Source organism: Mus pahari, chromosome 3 (assembly GCF_900095145.1).
Source record: "Mus pahari chromosome 3, PAHARI_EIJ_v1.1, whole genome shotgun sequence".
Lineage (NCBI taxonomy): Eukaryota > Metazoa > Chordata > Mammalia > Rodentia > Muridae > Mus > Mus pahari.
This window is the reverse complement of record NC_034592.1, coordinates 11,399,999-11,421,019: the sequence shown is the minus strand read 5'-3', so window position 1 is coordinate 11,421,019 and position 21,021 is coordinate 11,399,999. Positions and strand designations below refer to the sequence as shown.

Genomic DNA, 21,021 nt, shown 5'->3' with positions numbered 1-21,021 from the left:
TAGGACTCTGCACTAAACCCATCTGGTCCTGGTCTTTTTTTGGTTGGGAGACTATTAATGACAGCTTCTATTTCTTTAGGTGATATAGGACTGTTTAGGTCATTAATCTGATCCTGATTTAACTTTGGTTCCTGGTATCTGTCTAGGAATTTGTATCTTATGGCCTAGTTCCTGGGACTTATGGTCTGTTCCTAGAGCTGGTGCTTTGCAGTCTTTTTTCAAAACCAGGCCTGGTCCTTAAATGGAGAAAAATGAGGTCTGTGTTATCCTTTCATATTTATATATGGATACTTTATAAAGAATATACATTGATATTACTCATAGTTCTGGAGGTACAAGATGGTGGCACTAGCTTCTGCTCCATCCCAATGAGGGAATAACAGTACATGGAATCAGCACCATGAGAACATGTGTGGGGAGTAGCCTGTGCAGAAAAAGGGTTCCTGGGCAGTGTAGGCTTATTTACAGACAACCCAATCTCATGCCAATGAATCTAGTCCCAAGAGACAAACCTGTTCCAGATAGACAGCACTTAATCTATCTCTGAAAGGCAAGACCCTAAAACCTACCTTTTAAGGTTCTACTCCCTCAACAACATCTCACTGGGGCCCAAAGTTCCAACATACAAAACTTTAGGAGATAAGCCATATTTAGGCCACACAAGCACGTTTTTTTCAGAGTCTCTTACAACTACAGTTCTGGCTGTAATTTCAGCTCTACCAAGAAGAAACATTTATGAGACACCTCAATGTGTCTTTAGAATGCACTATCTATGGAGGATCATTCATTTTCCTCATGCAGATTGTAGTTACTATGGAGTACTTTTAGAGGTGGCTTTTTGATATCTGATGTATCTTTCTAGAGTCAACATCTGTGTGAGTCAAGCACCAGGTTCTAGAGCAGGTAGCTGGACCCTGAAGTATAATAGCATCTTCTGGATGCTGAAGTGACAGATGAAGCAAGCCAGTTCTGGAGGACTCTGCTGGGAACCATTCTTTATGGTGATTCTCTGAGTGCTGAGATATTCACATGAAAGCACTTCCTTTTCAGACCATCTTACATACCAGAGGTGCAGTACTTTCTATTACCTCTCATGAAATCATGACAAGTAAACCAGTGTTTCTCCATTTTTTCTTATTTCTGTGGTTTGGCATGTAGTCTTTCCTCTGTCTAAAAACTCCCTTGCTCTGACTGCCTGGATAATGAACCCCTCCCTTACCAAAGCATTTTACTCATACTTTATCACCTCTTCCTTCATACCTTTACTCCCTCTTTCTGCTTTGCTTTATTCCCACACATAGTAGGTGCTTAGACATTTCTTTTTTCCCCCCTCTCTCCTTCCTCTGTCTTCTCTTCCTCCCTCTCTCCCTCCTCCTCTTCCCCTCTCTCCTTTCTTTTCTCCCTCCTTGTCTTCCTTCCTCCTATTTTATTTATATATTTATCATGCTTTTATTGAATATCTACTGACAAAGAACTCACTGTGGCTACGAAACCACATAGGAAACATTTTCTTACCATTAAGTGGAAGGGGTTTAAAAATTGATCTGTACCAGGAGTGAGCCAGTGCTCTACAGTTGTATAGAAAAATGGGCAACATAAGCTGAATGCACAGGGTGTTCTAGTGGGCTTGACTCCTTGATTTAGCTCAGAAATATGAGAATGACTAGCCTACACATAGAAGAGAAATTATTTTGTGCAACAAAGGACAGCAGATGGAACTATTGAGAGACCCTGGGGGACCTTCCAGTGTTTTGTGATGGCTGTTCTTAAATACAGTGTGAGTGTAGTAAGATGCAAGGACAACTGATAGATGATCTGCTATATATGCCAGTGCTAAAAGTATATGTTGAGCCACCGAAGAAAAGATATCAATCCATCCAGGTGGAAGGCAGTGTGGGCTAACGTTTAGAACAAGGACAGACTTTGCCGTAAGGAGCTTGGTGGAAACTTGCTTCAGTGACCCACAGATTAGGAGACAGAATCTAGACAATGATGCTGGCTACTAGGACAGAGAAGCTGGTAGAAATATTGTGGTGGTAGATTTGATAGGACCCAGTAACTGTATAAGGCAAGAGGTATTATTGAATGTGGAAGGAGAGTAAGGACCAAGGATATTCTTATTTTGCAGCCTGGATACATGAGATGTTAGAATGGTAAGTACTTCTGAGAAAGAAGACATATTGGAAAGGAGCAGGATCTTCTTGAAGGAAATGGGAGGAAGGTGAACTCATTTTGAATTATGCAGTGTTTGAGATATAGAGGCATCAAATGGAGATGTTCAGTTAGCAGCTGTCCACGCAGACCTAGAAGCTAGAAGCTAGTTCCTTAAGGATGGAGACCTACTGATGGTCATATCTGAAGCCTCGAAGCAGAAGAAAGAATGTGGAATGAAGGGTATACCAACATCCACATTATAAAATCAATCAAACTTTCTGTACCTCCTGGCAGCGTAAAGTTACAATGTTATATATTTAAGTCCTTATATTTTTAAAATGGTATCTTGAATGTAAGTGCTCAGCAGGTAGAAATGAGTGAATCGATAATGTATTCATTTGGCCATTTATTTTTAAATGGAGGAGCTTAAGCTAGAGAGGTCTATCTTTTCTATAATCTTAGTGGAAGGCAGGGAGTTAAAGACCATTAGGAAAGACAGGCTTTGGGTTTTATTATAAAGGCAAATCAGACAAGGGAGCAAGGACTGAACTCTTGGTGGCATTTCCAACATCCTGGACAACCATGGCACCAAGAATTACACTGTTTTGGGCCACCTAGAGTAGAAACATATTTTTAACTGTCCCTGCCTCTCATTACTAATCCGGTCTGGCGCACGGTACTAGGCATGTTTCAGATCTTCCTTTGTCTTTGTTAACTCATCTATTAAGAAAGTAAGTTTCTTATGTCACTTAGTGCCTTGTGAAGCAAAACTTCCTTTTCTTTTGCCCTAAAAAGGTCTCCTCCAAGCTTCACTGGGTGTCATGTCTGAAGAACTAGCCACTTCCCTTTGCTCAACTCCTAAGAGTCCCATTACTTCCTGCGCTGCGTGCAAACTGCCTTGCATGCTGGTTCCCACCCCCGCACTGTGAATGTTTGCTCTGCTCTGTTCTCCAGTGTTCCTGTGACCTATGTGGCTTGTGGCAGGTATCGCAATTTTCTGACCTTGGTCTTTGGGCTTAGCAAGTAGGGCAGACAGAGCTGACCACAGCCTCTCTCAGGGGGCCACAGTGGAGGAAGAGTTCTGAGAATCCTGGTAATGACTCTGCAAAGTCATCAGTCCCACAGCAATAATTAGTAAACTTTAATGTGTTTTTCTCCATCTGCTACTCAGCCAAGTTATTTACTCTAGCCAGCATTCATCCAATATGATCTCTCTGAGCTTACTATTTACACAACCCCCAAGACACCCTCCATTCCCTTTGGAGAACATAATTTGTGACAAAAAAGTTTCACTTCCTGAACACGTTCTTCAGTCTCCATTTAACGGCCTTATTGTTTCTTCATCGACTGTATCACTTTCTGAAATAACACTGAGTATGTATTTGCTCAGGATTTTTTTTTTTTTTGCCTGTTCTGAGCAATGGAATATAAGTCCTGATAGTGCATTATATTCACAGATATATCTCAGTGCCTAGAATCTATCACACCACAGTAATTTTAAATGAGTGAATCACACTTTCAATTTTCCTTTCTGAATGTTTCTCTAGCTCCTGCTTTAGCTGAAATCTGCCTTCTCTCCAGGACTGTTTGTCCACCATAGTTTTCTCAGGAAAGAGAAGAAATACTGGTGGCCTATCCTCTAGATATTTCAGGCTGCAGAAGATTGGCAAGCATGTAGTCTTCTGTCTGCTAAGATTAGCAGATTATGGACTTCTCTGATGTTTATAAAATGCAAAGCTAACTCAAGCAAACAAAAGCTCCAGTTCCATGAAGCTGATATTCCCTGCACTCACTGTTGCATTTGGCTGCCGATTTCCTGGACTTGCCCTTAGTCATTGAACATTTGGTGCCTTGAACAAATTCTTCCTCTTCATCCTAAAGCACACAGGTCTTTGATGGTCATCTGAATGACCAGCGTGGAGGCCTCTAAGTGCCTTGACTTTCTCACCCTCAGGGACTTGCACTGTCGCTTCACTTCCGACATTCACTTCCAGAGCATTGAGAGTTGCTTATCATGTTTGTGGCTTATCATTCTGGACACTTTTACCTCTAGAGCAGGCAAATGAAAGTATTGTGTCCTGTGACTCCAACGGTCTCTTTTCCTTCACCCATCGTTAGGACCACTTCTCATGCATTTCAACAACCTAGGGATCTGTTGTCCTTTGACCTACCCACCTCCTCCTTCAAGGTTTTCACTTTCTTCCAGCCACCTACCTGGACCATTCTTCTGTCATATTCCCCATGGCTTGGTTCCTCTTCCCTCACACTGTATAACAGGCAGAGGTTTGATGCCTGATGTCTACCATCTTGGATTTTATAACAAAGCCTCTGAGTACCACAGGAGAATGTGAAAGATCAGCCTCATGTACACTGGTAATATTCAAACTTACCTGCCTTTGTGGTTGCTTTAACAATGTTTTATAACTGGTTGGCTCCCCCATCTTCACAGAAAACACTCAAAATAGTTTTCTTGTCAATATCCTATTCTACCCCATCTCCCTTTAGAAAAAAATGACATAAGCAAAAGACTTAAGGCATTCTTCTCTGTCTCTATTAAATACGATGGATTTCTCCTCTTTCCCTTTCCTTCATCTCATCCAATAGGACCAGGGAGCAACTATACTCCAAGGTAAGTCCTCTACGCTTTGGTCTTGTGTCCTGCATAACCTCCCTAACTCACTCAGCATCAACAACCATTTTAGTAAGCACCTTGGAGTGCTCAGCATATGTGAATTTACTCAGCCTCTTCCTAAAGCCTGTAATGATTTTGCTTCTACTTTTTCAAATAATGTAAGCTAGAAGAGAACTGTACTATGTTATTTATCTCACTATTACTGAGTAAGATTCTATTTCATCCTTATTTCAAAGTCCAAAGGCCTGCTTGTTTGCTTGCCATACAAATAATGTTGCTTATAGTGGTAGCATTTGAAATTAACAAGAAGAAAGAGTCTCAGCAGCTCGGGGAGTATTCTTCTCCCTCGCGGCTTTAGTAGGAGAGATGAGGTTCTGCAACATAAACTTGTTCAAAGCCTCCATTTGAGAGCCACTGAACTGAGAACAGCCAGGCACAAGCTAGCACTTTCTCTCTGCACATTATAAAGAGTGTAATGAAAATACATTACTATCACCAATTCTGATCTTGACCAAAAGAGATATGTCCTGGAAGTAAAAGGACAAAGGGGTCTTAATATAACTAGTGGCTAAAAAATCAGTGTTATGTCCCATAGAAATTATCACCCTCACTGAAAAAGAAATTTATCATTTTGATCTGTTGTCTTAATTGAAAATATATTCTTGAGGTTTTAAAACATTATCAACAACTTTGAAACTTTTCTCAGTAAGAGGTAGGTCTAAACCCTTCCTCCCATGTCAGCTGGCACTAGCAAACAGAAATGAAAGAGAAGTTATACTCAGTGAGTGCTGAAGAGAAGGCATCACGTGCTAAACAGCATTGTCTGTTGCTTTTCCAGACACTTGCTTCTGAAAGCCAGTCCCCATATTGCAGGGAAAATTATGTGGCATGAAAAGGCCACCTGAAGGTATTTAGCTCTCTCACTGAGGTTCCTACGGACAGTCACAATCAGCTTCCAGACCTGTGAGTAGTCAATTCTCAGACTACTCCCAGGCCCCGCTTTGAGCGCACTCAGAACATGCTCAATGGAGCAAAGGTAAGCGGTCCCCATGAGCTCTGGATGCTTTCAGATTCATAAACAAAAGGTCTTCTTTTTGTTTTGAGCTGCTAGGATTTGGGTTGCTTGTTCCATAGCAGTTGATAAATGAAACAGTTGCCTTGGAAATAGTACCAAGAAGATACTTTTAAGTCTTTAAGGGCTATAAATATTGCAAAAATTTCTTACTAATTTTGAAGGCCATTAATTTTTTCTTAGATGCATCAGGAAGCAATAAAAACACATGCTTCTGCAATGTTGATCGTTTTCACTGTTATCTTAATATATCTACTTCATATAATTTATACTCAGCACCGAAATGTAGGAGTGTTAGTTCAGTTGGATGTATGAGCTCACACTCTTGACCAAAGTGAAGAGCCACTTCTTTTCTCTGATTTCCCCTTCAGAAGCACATGTTTTAAACTGTTGCATCTTGAAAACACCCTTCCTTCTTTAACTCCACAGCTGCCTCTAACTTCACCCTGTCTCTTTCCTCCCTTTACAGCCAAATCTCTAAAGAGACTCAATGCCGCACGACCATGTCCCACTCTCACGCACTCTGAAGATGGTTCTCCTCCATCTTTACTCCTGGAATCATTCCAGGCTTACCTCCAAGGTCCAATGAGCACTTTAGATTTGACCAGACTTGATCTATGCCAGTGTCCTGTACTGATGGGTCTTGCTCTGAGAAACTCACTCCATAGGATTCCCATAAGGCATGTCTCCTGACTTTGCTCCCACCTCCTAGAACTGAGAATTTTTTCTGACTGTCCTTTCAGCCTAACTGTCTACTGTTTTCCCTCTTCTTTGTCTCTCTTAAGCCAATCTCTCTCAAAACTTCATTTACTCTATAAGCTCAGTTATCACCTAGAAAGTCTAAAATCTTTATATGCATTCCAAATTTCTCTCCAAATAAGTATATGCCCTTACCTACAGAATACCTCCACCTGCAGGTTGAGATACTTAAAACTCAGGCTTATCAGAAGATCTGGGTATCCTCTTGCTCCCCCGTTATACATTATGCCAGTCAGGAATGAGACCAGCAATCATTAGCAGAAATATTATAATAGACAGCAAACATAGAAACTCCAACCACATTCAATAATGCACCAAAACTGATCAAGTCTTTATTCTAAATATGTGTTAAGTTAAATAGCTTATCTTATCGATTGTCAGACACTAACCATCTCTCAGTCTGGCTGAAGATGATGAACTCTGGGGCAGGAAGCCATTCTGTAAGGCTTCTTATGGAACTGCCAACAGTCTATTCTCTAGGAAGTGGTAGAATAATTATTTTAGGATGCAATTCTTACTGTGTCGGTTCTCTATTTAAAGTCATTTGTGGGGACACCACATTTCTGGACAAAGACCAGACTTTAGTGAGCCTTCATGAATTTTATTATCTGGTGACATTGTGCCCTACCAGTGTGTGGCTCTTTGGAGTAAATGAGCAAAAATACTTCTTTTTCTACCTTTATTCTCATCAATTAGAAAATTGTTACAAATTATTGGCACTTTAGCACCCATTAATTTATAACTACTTGTCATAATAAGTATTCAAATCTTTGGTTTCAGAATGGGCTTGGCAACCGTAAGAGTTTCACAGTAAAGTCTGTGATCCCTAGAAAGGGTTCAAGAGCTTCTATGAGAATATATAAATAAAATGGGTCAAATCTCCTGCCTCTGGAACTCACCTTCCAGTGCCATATAACAGAAATGTTGATGAGAGGAACCTGAACCTGTACTGCACGTAGAGAAGCACTGGTACATCCATGCTTGGTTGTCAGGAGCAAAAACATCTGGACTCTTGAGGATGTGATTGGCCAGGTCTGGGAAGGGCTGTCTATCAGGGACTACAAACCATGACAATAAATTTACAGTGAGGAGAAGGGCCGACCTCCAAAACAGGGAAGGAGCTGGCAGCAGAACCTAGAACCATCACCAAAAATCTATACCCATTCTCAGAGTAGGCAGCCTGAAAAACATACCCCATTCCTCAATTTCCCTGCCTGTTACGTTGGGAAGGAATATGAATAATGAGAGTCACATTTCCTTGAATTTCTTTATCAGGTCATCTGTTTGCCTCTCTTGAGGAAGTGTGTGAGGAAGTAATGACCAATGTGCAGCTTCTCAAAATGAAGATGATTTTTCCATGATCTTCTGTGACTAATGAGCTGAGCAGAGCAAGCTGTGTTGGGTCACAATTGAGGCACATGGTTCTATAGAGGGCAGTTATGCTTTGATTGTCAATTTCCTATTTAATTATCCCCTTTGGTCATTGAAACATATACACACTGTATCATAAATGGTGATTGGGATTGATTCTGGGGGGCTGACTCATGCCTTCACTCATGAAAAAGACAGAGGGTTTCCTGCTGCATGACCCATGGCTGAGCTTCTTGTAAAGGTATTATATAAGGAGGTAGAGTTTCAGGGATGCTCATTCTTGGCTTGCTCTCTCCGCTCCCATTTGCTCACAGTGACTTTGAAAACAAATTCCTTGCAGCTCTTTCCTTCAGGAGGTAGAATTTATTTCCCTACTCACTCCTCTTGAGCCAGGTCCTGTGACTTGCTTGAACAACAGGACACGACAGATGTGGTAATGTAAACTCTGGAGCTCAGACCCCAAGGGGAGCCGTAACAACTACCTTCTCCCTTAGAAAAGTATCACTCGGGTGGTCACATGAGTCAGAAGGTCACACTTTAGCCTATTGAAGGATCTAAGGACACCCAAGGAGGACCCAAGGCACACAAACAACACCCATGCCAACTGTTAATCATGTGCTTGAAACCACCTTGAACCATCTAACCCAGTTGTGCCTCCAGCTGAATGTGAGTGTGCAATGCAGCCCACAGGTAAGAACAAGTGATAAACTGTTGTGTTAACTTGATAAATGCTAGATTGTTCTGTTACCCAGCAATAGGTAAGTGAGTTGTGGTGCATACACCAAGTTTTTAGACACAGCTGGATGGCCAGACCATCCTCTGTACCTATCTTTCTGGAGACTAGATTCTATCTCTACACTACTCCCATCTGCTGACACAGTCCTTTCTGATGATTCTGAACAGACACCACAGCTCAGATCTCTACAGGGCTGCATGCTCCAGTTGGACTCTTTTGGTTCTCCTGAACTGATGCGCTAACTAGCCAAGTATTCTCCCAAATTGCCTGTGTGTTTATTTGTTCAAAAATGTCCTGACACATGTCATGAACATGCTAGTGATATATAAACAAAGTAGACTCGATCCTCTGCCTGGTGAATCTTGCATTATGGGGAAGGATAGAGAGGAAATCAGACTGTGTTGGAATGTAGCAGAAGGTGCTTTGCTACTGTAACGTAGGCGATTTGGAAGTGCTGAGATTTCAGTGCTTGGAACATTATTAAGTGAAATAACTACAATGCTCTTTACCAAAGAGCTGAGGCATGAAAATAAATAGGGAATAATGAATTCTTCCCAACTAAATACTGATGTAAAGGCTCTGGGGGCAGCATCAAAGCAGGTGGATAGGGCAAGTGAGAAAAGAAGAATCAAGGTTGACAAAGTATTTGGCATGGGAAGACTGGAAACTCCTCCCAACACCATGTTATAAGATAGAGGCCAAGCCAAGAAAACCCCTATGATCTCTGAATAGGAAGAAGAAGCTATAGAAATGGCCTATAAAGGATTGGGGCAGCCATGGCCTGGGCTCGTGAATCTCTATCTTGCTCCTGGGGTGACCAGGTTCAAGCCTTCCCTCTCCCTGTCTTTCCTTTCTTTGCCAAAAGGAACAGCAAAGCTAGGAACCAAGGGGTGCTCTTTCCAACAGACCTTTTGGTACGTTGGCAGAGCTTATACCAGGTGAAGAAGTGGATTAGCCAGCAGCTGCCAACTTCACACTTAAGACTAAGAGGCAGCTGCCCAGGAAGATCCACATTTAAAGTGGGAGGCCCCTATGCAAAGCTACACTGACTCTGACTAAGTCTGGAGGGGAGCAGGGCCTTGATGCTCTTGGGGACTCATGCCCTACTAATAATCAACTCAGGCATCCACAAGCTGACCACTGCTCACAGGCAGCCATGTGGTCAATCAAATAGGACAACAGTTATATGGCCAATCTAGGTGGCAATCACAAGGGCAACTAAGATGGTAGCCACATGTGGAGATGGCTTTGATGGTGTTAATAAAATGATGATGTTCACACAGCAGTTTAATATCTGTACCTCCTCAGAAACTGAACCCAAGCCTTTCTGTGTCACTGTATTGACTCACTTCCTGTCTTCTTTTCCCATTTCTTTCTTCCTCTCACCTCCTCAAGGGCTCACTGGAATGACAGGAAACACAAACGACACGCTGTTTTAGTTCAGATACTGAAGTAGCTCTTCCTTCTATCTTCCACCTACAGTAATTTCCCAGAGACCCACTCCAGCCCCAGGGATAGAGGCACTGAGTCTACTGCCTGTGCCTAGTTCCTATTATGTGCTATATCCCTGGGGTGGGGGCAGGAAACAGGGTCTGAGAGAAAAAGTCTTAAAACCAGCATGCAGATGAGCTATTGCTCAAAGTTCTATTGACTGTCTGTCCAGTGTGAATGTTCTTCATTAGAAACCCATTGCTTGGGTTATAACCTTCCAGAAAGTGTTAGTGTAAGAATGAAAAACTATACTGACAAATATGTTAACTGTGATAAGATCAGAGAGGTTACTCAAGGCAATAAAACTTGCCCCATTGTCAACAGACTAACTGAAGCTTTTAGGAAGTTCACCAACCTGGGCTCTTTTTACCCCAAAAGAAAAGTTCTTCTGGGCTACCATGTTTTAGCCAATTAACCTTTGTCAGCTATAGAAAGCTTCAGAAACCAAAGAAATGACCTCTGACTAGAGATTCAACTGCTAAACAAACACTGACTTCTTTGTCTTCAATAACTGAGATTGATGGAAGGCAAAAAGGACAGGGAAAGGAGTCTAAATGAGTGCTCTAGTTCTTATAGGTGCTATTTGCCAGGCCCATTGACCAAAGGATCCCTTGATGAACCTCAGAGGATAAAAGCCAGGCCTGCTTCAAACATGAAGCCCCAGGCCACCAGGCATATGATTGTATTCAATGTGCCCCAACTGCATCGCCATGGCCATGTAAGGATCCAGAGGACTGATCCTGTTCCCAGAAAAGGAAAGGACCAACTCCCAGCAGGAACATCTTACAGAGGTTCAGGGAAACAGTCTTGCAGACAGGAGAGCCAAAGGCATCCTTACAGACTCCCCAGCCCAATCCCCTTTTCTCCAAAGAGACAAGAGAAAAACCATTCACTTTGTTAGTGAAATTTGTCCTGTGTATTTGACATAATTTATATGTCATTTTGTTTTAAAACAACATGGGGCAAAGACGAATCTGCTCCTAGAATTCCCAGGAATAATAGAGTAACAAAACACATGGCCATTTCATTTTTAAAAATTAGTTTTTATTACAGACTTAAGGATATTTTGGCATGCCTATTTTTAAGAAGTGTGTGTGTGTGTGTGTGTTGCACACACACATTTTGGGCTGTTTTAAAGGCCTTGTAAAATATCTTAAGAGGGTGTCTTATAAACTTCAGCACTTTTCTAGTCTACTGAAATGGTATTTTTTGATTTATTATATGCTTTATAAAATGCTACTTGTGTATATAAACAACATTCAATGGAGTTATTAAGCTATGAAATTTAACATTGGATACATATTTTTAATAAAGATTTCCACTCAAATGAGGTTCTGGAAAAATGTTTAGTCAGTTATTACAGACATAGGACTGAAACAGTGATCAACCAGATAATATCTTGATTAAGGCTGTTCAGTTACATATTAAGTCAAGAGTAAGAAAAAATAAAAGATGTAAACTTTATGTTATTGAAAATGCCTTCAAATAATGTACATTAAAATCCTCCTAGAAGACTAGTTCCTATGGATTTCTTTTTCATGAATATTCTTAATATGCAAGTGATAAATGCCATACTTTTATGAAGACTATAATACATAAAAGATGATGGTTATATGTACACATTTGTCAAAAAATCTTTATGTTAAATTTCCTTATCACAATCAAAATTCAGGTGATATAATCACAACAAGCAATGAAATTTAGAATCTATGTAAGTTTACTCTATGTTCAATAAAATTAAAGTTACTGTGTCTTTAAGAAAACAAAAATAACTAATATCTCATATTTTAAGATAAAACCTAATTTATAGTTGTGACATTTGGGCATAAAAACTATTTCCTGTCTACCTATGTTTTCTTCTTTTAACAACAACATAACTAGAAGAATAGGGTTGCAAAGTTCATGTCCAATTTAAAACTAAAAACAGCCTGGTCATTTAAAAAAACAAGCTGTTGGGGCTGGTGAAGTGGCTCAGCAGATAAAGGCATGTGCTAAGACTGGTTTCTATGATCTACATTGTGGAATGAAAGAAACAAGTCTCGCAAGTTGTCCTCTGACCTACACACAGAAACACAAAGAGACACAGAGACTCGGATACAGGCACCGACACACGAGAGAGAGAGAGAGAGAGAGAGAGAGAGAGAGAGAGAGAGAGAGANAGAGAGAGAGAGAGAGAGAGAGAGAGAGAGAGAGAGAGAGAGAGAGAGAGCCTGTGGCACACATACATGCACATATACACATATGCACATATCAAGTAAGTAAATGGCAGGAAAGCATTAAGAAGACAACAGCTGTTGATACCTGCTCAGCCTTGTTAGAATCTTGTCACTGATCAGTTGAGGCTCAATGCCTTTGATGAGATACAAAGTCTCCTACCTTATATTAAGAGCTATGTCTTTGCAAGGTCAGACTTGGCATGAAAGATTGCTTAATACTATTTAGGAAATAATTAGATCAACATTCTAAACTAAGAAACAAATGATAGATCTAAGTCAAAGTCACAAAAGGTTTACTTTTAAAAATCTATCTTTATGTGCACCTAATGTTTATATACTTTCTCTACATGTTAACCCAAATTGCTTTTACTCTCTTAATTCATAGTGTAACTAAAAATTTAGAGCAGAGGACAAAAGTATATGTAACTAAGCAGCCTTAGTCAAGATATTATCTGGTCGATCACTGTTTCAGTCCTAAATCTGTCAGCAGTCTGAAGAAATCCTCGTTTCTTGGAAAAAAATTACTGGAAGAGATTATAAGACCCAAATAATCCAAATTAACTTTTAAATTTTGGTTTGGGAATGCTTTAGAGATGAGTAAGAGGCTTAAATACACATTGCTCTTACAGAGTGAGTTCAGTTCGATGACCCACAATGGGCCGGGCACTTCAGAACTACAGATTACTCTAGCTCTAGAAAATCTGAAGTCCTCTTCAGGCCTCTGCCCTGAACTGAAATACATATGCCCATAGAGAGACAGACAGACAAACAGACAATTAAAAAGAGGGTAGGCCTGAAATAAATAAATAAGTAAATAAATTTGGCATTTAAAGTTCCCAACAACAGAAGTAAAATGAAGACAATCCAGGCTTAGAGGAAGCAAGTTACAAGTTCTGGGCTCAATTGATAGCTTTTCCCCAGGGAATAAAACATTTCCATGGACAGATAAGCACTTTCTGCCACAAAAAAGCCCTGGTCTGGAGAGGAATTACACAGGAGCAGTGCTTGCCACAGACATGGGAAAATAGGGTGCTGGAAAGGAGCTGCCCGCAGTAGGGACCGAGGAAACACCTTTTCACCCTTTACACAGGGAGATGTTCTATTGTTTGAAAGAGGCTGGGCTTCCTTCAAAGTTCAGGGGCACTCATGGTTTCCTAAGAAAATCCCCCCTTCCCCGTCATCTGACTCCTTTCTCAATATCAGGGCTTTGTTCTTTAACTTAATAAAGTGGCTCAGGAACTTGTATAGTGGAAATGTCCCAAAGCCAAAGGAGCTATTGCTGTCTGTGCCAGCCTTGGGGATTGCTCCACAGAAGCATAGCAATGCACAGCAGTGGGAGGACTCACCTCACCCAGAGCTCCAGAACTCTTCCATACAGTTTACTTCACCACCTTAATCTGTAGAAAGTGAATATCTAAGGTTCTTATAAACTATAGTAGCTAAAGCAATTCTGACAGTTGACTCATCAAGAGTATAAATGTTCTCTGATGTTTACTGACACCTCCTCAGGATGCATAAAGACTCGGCCTACTCAGACTTAAAAAAAAAAAAAAAACAAAAACTAACAACAACAACTCAATAGTTACTCTCTGAATTCTTTATATTGTTGAGTCTCTGCAACCTTGTGAGCACCTTAATGACAAGGCTACTTGCACATTTAGCTAAAGACTTAAAGACATAAAGTTTCTCTTCAAGCAAAGAGGATATCTTAGCTTCTTAAATGAGATTTTTAAAAATAAACAAGTAGTTGTAAACTTACTTTGTGTTTTGGCTTTATTTATGCATTCATATGTTGATACTGCTGCCACACAGTTACAGTTACAATCTCACACTAGCTTCCTTTGAATTTTTCCATTATGTTCCTTTTAAAAACTGTTGTTTTGGACTTTTCCATATTCTTAACCATTAGTTTATTTTATTCACACTTGAAGGGACCATGTCCTGAGGAACTAACCAAAGATAGCTTTTCTGGAACAAGCATGGCTGTGGCTTTTTTTTTTTTTTTTTTGGATCTTGTCCTTTCTGGGGACAGTGACTGGCATAACTATGTTACCTTTACATAAGCCTTATACCATTAATCTTTTAGAACTTATGTTTTCCAGGGTATGATAGTTTCAAACTAATTCTCTATAATGCAGAATATTCAGCCAAATTCTATTACAGGTAGTCCAAACTCCCCTTTCTAGTCAAGAGATTAAGAGAGCTATAGCTGCTCTTAGGTAGGAACTATGCCTTTCATCAGCACTGAAGAAACTATAGAAGACCGATTCTCATCACTCAAAAGGATTCCTGGAATCATAGCTCTGGGGAGTGGAGTTGGGTCAGGAGATCAGGCTATGGAGAGGCATCAAGATTAATTTGTCAAAGAAGCCAGTTGGCAGCAGAAACTTGGGAATCTTCCTAAATGGACAAATGGAACAAACCTGAATGTGTTTTTAAAATAGCTCTTTGAATTCTGAGTGTGGGAAAACCGGATGCTATTAAATGGCACATAAAGGGTTAGGGTGCTGTGACTTCTCAGGTCTTGGTTCTGTTCCAGGTCTCCTGCCCACTTCCATTCTCAGGAGTGTGTTTCCTTAAGGAACTGCCTCTTTTTCTATCACTATCTGTGTGGCTCCTAGTCCATCTCTTTATTCTATGGCATAAAAGCTTGGAAATCTCAGTAGGTGCCCTGTAGACTGAGATATGCACCTGTAATAGCATAGTGTCCAGTGTACTTGTCTTTGGAGAATGGTGAGACAAATCACTTTTGTTGAAGCAGGGTGGAACAGAAAAGAGCATGCAAAAAAGACCACAGATAACCCATTTTTCCATACATACCTGAGCCTTCAGTGCAAGGTTCTTTTTTTTTTTTATTTATTATTATTTTCTTTATTTACATTTCAAATGCTATCCCGAAAGTTCCCTATACCGCCCCCCCCCTGCTTCCCTACCCACCCACTCCCACTACTTGGCCCTGGCCTTCCCCTGTGCTGGGTCATATAAAGTTTACAAGACCAAGGGGCCTCTCTTCCCAATGATGGCCAATTAGGCCATCTTCTGTTACATATGCAGCTATAGACTAGAGCTCAGGGGGTACTGGTTAGGTGCAAGGTTCTTAAAAACTAGTTTGGAAAATACATAGCTAGGAGATATTTGAGTCTCTAGTCTTCTATGTGGACAAGCTGATATGGGCAGTACTATTACTTGTAAAGTTGCTATGACAATTGTCTGTCTTCATATTCCAAAGAAGAAGTGCTTCTGCTTGAAAGTAGGATGCCAAGCCTTCTTTGTCACCCCAATTCTATGATCAGACCTTGGGCAAGAGCCTCTCAATAGAGTTGGAAGGAGTGAGTGTGTGGATGATTCATTGCAGCACGTACGTCCTGAGTAAAGACAGCCTGTAATTTGTACAGGGACATCTGTGCAAAAAAGACTCCAAGGGTGAATTAAGAGTGGATGTGTATTTTAATATAGCACAGGCACAAGCAGACTTGCACGAGGGGCTCCAGGCTTCTAGAGAGCAAGGTCTTGTCATAGGCAAGTTGTAAAACTTCTTAATGGCAGAAACATGTAGAGCCTCTTCAGCTATACAGAGCTACACATTCTGTTTGAAAGTAAGGCAGAGATGCGGTACAGAGGCTGGTGGACAGGTGATATGAAGTGTTCAAATGAAATTTGATGAATTTGCTCACCAGAGCGCACAACCTCAAAAAGTAAAGTTGAACTCTGTTGCCACCTTCAGTCCAAATGGTATATTGCAAGTTCCCGATCAGAAATAAGCTTCCAGGGGCCCCACCAGAGACTTGCTTGGAGTCTGCCCCTTGCTAAGTATAGATGAGACTGGAATTTATCTAGGAGGTAGACATGTTCAGACAGAATAGCATAAACTAGTCCAACCTAAAATATGGTCAGATAATCTAAATGCCAATGAATTAACTTTTTGATTTTTGCTGACAGATACTAGGAAAAAATGATATCCATTAATGTTTTATCCACTCTCCTTTGCATATTTTTCCTTCCCTAGACCTGAGTTGCCTTTACTTGAACTAACAGGTGTCATATATCTGGTGTGTGTGTGTGTGTGTGTGTGTGTGTGTGTGTGTGTATGATGCTTTGGGCAGTTGTTCTTTGAGTCTATGCTGATGCTCAAGCTGGTATCTTGAAAATGTGGTCCAAAGAGGAATGCCAGTGTCTTAGTCAGGGTTTCAATTCCTGCACAAACATCATGACCAAGAAGCAAGTTGGGGAGGAAAGGGTTTATTTAGCTTACACTTTCCACATTGCTGTTGATCACCTAAGGAATTCAGGACTGGAACTCAAGCAGGTCAGGGAGCAGGAGCTGATGCAGAGGCCATGGAGGGATGTTCTTTACTGGCTTGCTTCCTCTGGCTTGCTCAGCCTGCTCTCTTATAGACCCAAGACTACCAGCCCAGAGATGGTCCCACCCACAAGGGGGCCTCCCCACCTTGATCACTAATTGAGAAAATGCCTTACAGCTGAATCTCATAGAGGCATTTCCCCAACTGAAGCTCCTTTCTCTGTGATAACTCCAGCCTGTGTCAAGTTGACACAAAATTAGCCAGTACAGCCAGTCAATGTAAAATTTTAATCTTGGTTTGGATGATTTTGGATATGCAGATCTTAGGAGGCTTTGAACATGCTGCCATCGGGTAAAATTGTTCTAGATCCTCTTGAAACAAAGCTTGATACTAAACGAACTGCTTAACATATTAAGTCCTATGGCAGATATACACAGCATGCATGCCAGGACACACACACACACACACACACACACACACACACACACGGCCACATGCACTTCCTTGCTCACTCACTAAGGTCCTGAGTGCCACCTAAGAGGTCTTCATACTGTGTACCACTTACTTGCCTTGTCCCCACACCTGTCTTTCTGATATGCAGACTAGTGGATAAGATCTAAAGTGTGCCTCGCCCACACCTTCACATAATTATAGCATCTGTGGCCTGGTTGAGAAGTTGGTGTGGCCTTCTAGGGAGAAGAAGGAACTTAAGCCTGAGTCTTGGGAGGGGTTAGAGAAGAAGCTTCCCTGGAGTCTTGAACTGTCACAAGTAGCTTCTTCCATTTTTGAGTTTCAAATCCCAAGTGCCACAACAACCTTCTGCTACTTCTACCGGAGGTCTATAGAATGAGTTTTTCTTGATTTTCTAATTTATTTACTTATTTATTTTGGTGTGTTCTTGTGGTGGTAGGGGATGTGCCATGGCCCAAATGGTCAGAAGTTGGTTCTCTCTTCCACCACATGGGTTCCAGAAATTGAAAGTCCAATTATTAGGCTTCTTAGCAAATGAATACCTTTTCCCTCTAAGCTATCTAACCAACCTCAGAATGTGTTTTTCTTAGCACTGGACATGTCTGGCAAGTGACCTAACACTAAGCTAAGCCCTCCGCCTCAGTTCTGCTCAGTGTGAAACAAGGTGATCCACTTTATAATGTCAGGCCTCCTATTACATTGTAAGTCCTTAGAGGGCAGGGGCCATGCCTTCATGGTCATTGTAGCCTTCCCTCCAGCACTAATGGAAATGTAGCAAATACCAGATACTGAAAAAATATTTTGTCTGTGCAGCAGTCATTATTATGTTGGTGCTAGGAGGCCTGATGTGCCTGGGTGGTCCATGGGAACAGATCTCAATAGGAGGCAACAGAAATGAGTGATCATTGCTAAAATAATTGACAGAGGCTATTCTGGGTCTTGAGTTCCTATTACATTGCTAACATGCGACTCAGAGAACGGTCATAGTCTAAGGAAATGAAACTTAGATTAACTAACCAGAAACTGCCAACTAACCTCTAATTAGAGACTCAAGTAATTAGAAGCTACTGACTAACATTTAAGTTGGGACTTTCCATTTTAAGCAATCAAATTTTTCTTCCCCTTGTTTTCTGAATGCATTCTAGCCACCCTCATTCCAATTCTCCAATCAGCCCCCTTGGTAAAGCCCTGAACGACTTGTCGTTTGGTGCTGCCTTATTCACCAATCACTCAAGGAAACTCTACCAATGCCTCAGCTTATGAACCTAAGTTATACAAGAAGATGAAACAGGGCCAGGCTACCTATGGAACCAGAGCACAGAAATTGACCTCTATGGGTGAGGATGCAGGGCTGAAGGTAGGCTCTGTAGCACCCAGGATGCTCCAGCAATGATCTCGGGGCCCCTGCTTGCAATACTTAGATCACTCCTCTGTACCTCCCACTTATGGGCTAAACTCCTTTACAAGTCATTCACAATTGGACTCTACCCATTTTCCTATTTTAATTTTCAGCAACTCCTTAACCACAAACCTTGGATTCTTGCCACACGAATGACACACCATAGCCCAGACATGCCTGGAGCTCTCACACCTTTCTGAATTGCTGATTCTAACTAGAATGCTTGACCTATGTTCCCTGCCAGGAAAACCCCTTTTCATTTGAGTCCAGGGTTAGCTGTCCCTTTGTGAAGCTGGGCTTAGCCTCCCTGAGCAGCTTTCCTCATTGGCTCACCTTGTGCTGTAGCTCTGCTTATATCATATTCTTAGAGTCTAGCCAGAGCTTCATGGCCATCTTCTAAGTAAAGATCTCTTGTGCTCTGTCACTGCTCTAGGCACTGGTGACACAAAAAAGTGCCAGCAGCTCACCCCTCACTCAATCAGGACAGTACGGGCTCCCTGCTTTAGCAGGAGCAGGGACACAGATTTCCTATGAAACAGAAATGGCTAATGTTCTCAGGCAAGGGGTGCAACTACAAACTTTTAGAAGAGTCGAGCCTGATGTTCTGGGTTGTGAAATCTCTTCAACCCAGGGACTCCACTGGACCCTGGAATCAACATCCAGGAGAATCTGCGGATGTCTTTCCAAGAAATCACTAGGGTACTTACCAATATTGAATTGTATTTGAAGCATAGGTTTATTATGGCAGCTTCAATGAATGATCTCAAACTCAGTGGCTTAAAATAATGGAACTGTATTATTTTACCATTCTTCAGTACAGAAAAATCCAGAACCTGTGTCAGGAGAGCTCTCACCATTTCCAGTTTCTAGAAACCACTGTTACCCATCAGCTTATGGTCCCTGTCCCCATTGTTACTTTTAGTACCAAAGTTTGCCCCAGTCTCCCTCTGCCTCCTTCCTTCTTCTCATGAGGCCTCATGATTCCAATGGGCCCAAATGGACCACGAAGGAAAATATCCCTTTGCCATTTAATGTAACACAGTCACAGATTCTGGGGATTAAGACCCAAACATCTTTGGTATCTTCCTTATTCTGCTTTCCAGAGATGCTGAGCAAGAGGATCTCAGTTTGGGGGCACTAGACTAGACCCCAGCCTCATGTCTCCTTACTGACTCATCTCAAAGTAGAATTCAGTATGGGTGGAGGGTTCACTCTCTTTGGTGAGCTGCACTGGCTGCTGGGGCTCAGCTGGGCCACAGAGAAACCAGCCAGGGCAGGCAGCAGCCTCAAGCCTGAAGGCAGATCCAAAGCTTCTCTGGAAAAAGGTGAAACGGGTGGTTTGTTCACCTCCCTTGTATAGGTCCTCGATGTTCACGTCCTGTGGGGAAAGGGAGACAGCTGTGAGATGAGATGAGTGTTTGGTTGGGATGTCAGCCCTTAGTGCCTCAGAGGCTTGGCCAAAGAAGGACTCAACAGGGAAGAGTTTCCCGAAGAGAAGTTCTTTCTGTACATCCCCTCAGCTGGAGGCAAAGAGAGATAGATGGGAAAAAAGAGAGGGGACATATGGGTTCAAAGATGTCACTATGTTCCAGTGGCAGTACTGACTCTGCAATGAGGAGGGGTGTCTCACCTCCAGCTGCAGGAGAGGTCCCTCTCTTGTCTTCACACACGCCAGGCAGCAACTTCCTCCCTGCATCCCCAGGAAGATGGGGATCTTTGAACGGTCTAGGCCTCGGTTAGGAAGGATACAGACCTTCTCTGGGAGGTAAGAGAGAATGCAATTCAGACAGTGAGGGGACCTACTGGGTCTGGCCCCATCTGGCCTGTTTCTGTATGGAGACCACAGGGTAAATGGAATTCACTTTTACAGGTAGAAACTGCCCCTACCTCTTCTCCTTATCACTGGGACAATATTCTCATGTCTCTAGAGACATAATTGAAGGAAAGAATCAAGGCCCTGGGGCAGATGGACACTAAGCAACACCTGGAAGAGAGTCCCCCCCCCCAAACATCCTCCCCTCCCCTCCCCAACCCCCCCACCGGAAGATCACCTGGACTACAATTGTCTGAATCAGGGTCTCCCAGCAGGAGCTGGCCATTCCTCGTGTACAAAGCCTTTTGATGTGCATCTTTGATTCTGAAATAGGAGGGCAAGGTTAATGGCCCACTGCCCTCAGGGATCATTGTCCCTTTCAGTCCCTGTAACCTTACTGGACACGGAGCCCTTAGTGAATTGTTTCCAGAGAAGAGAGGGACACTGCTCCAATAAGGGTAGAAATTGTTTCATCCCACTATCCAGAGACTACCCCATCTGGGAATCTATCCCATCATCAGCCACCAAACCCAGATACTAATGCACATGCCAGCAAGATTCTGCTGAAGGGACCCTGATATAGCAGCCTCTTGTGAGGCTATGCCA

General features: G+C 41.9%; 1 protein-coding gene across 1 annotated transcript in view; it reads right to left on the bottom strand.

Moving 5' to 3' along the window:
* Positions 1–19,716: 19,716 nt before the first annotated feature.
* Il1f10 (interleukin 1 family member 10) overlaps positions 19,717–21,021 on the bottom strand; it is a 3,227-nt gene continuing 1,922 nt past the window's right edge. Inside the window, exons 2-4 of the mRNA XM_021195060.1 lie at positions 20,654–20,739; positions 20,233–20,360; positions 19,717–19,980 (exon numbers count right to left, since the gene is read on the bottom strand). Coding sequence (XP_021050719.1) covers positions 19,768–19,980; positions 20,233–20,360; positions 20,654–20,739 — 427 coding nt within the window. The 3' untranslated portion in view covers positions 19,717–19,767. The remainder of the gene's footprint in view (positions 19,981–20,232; positions 20,361–20,653; positions 20,740–21,021) is intronic.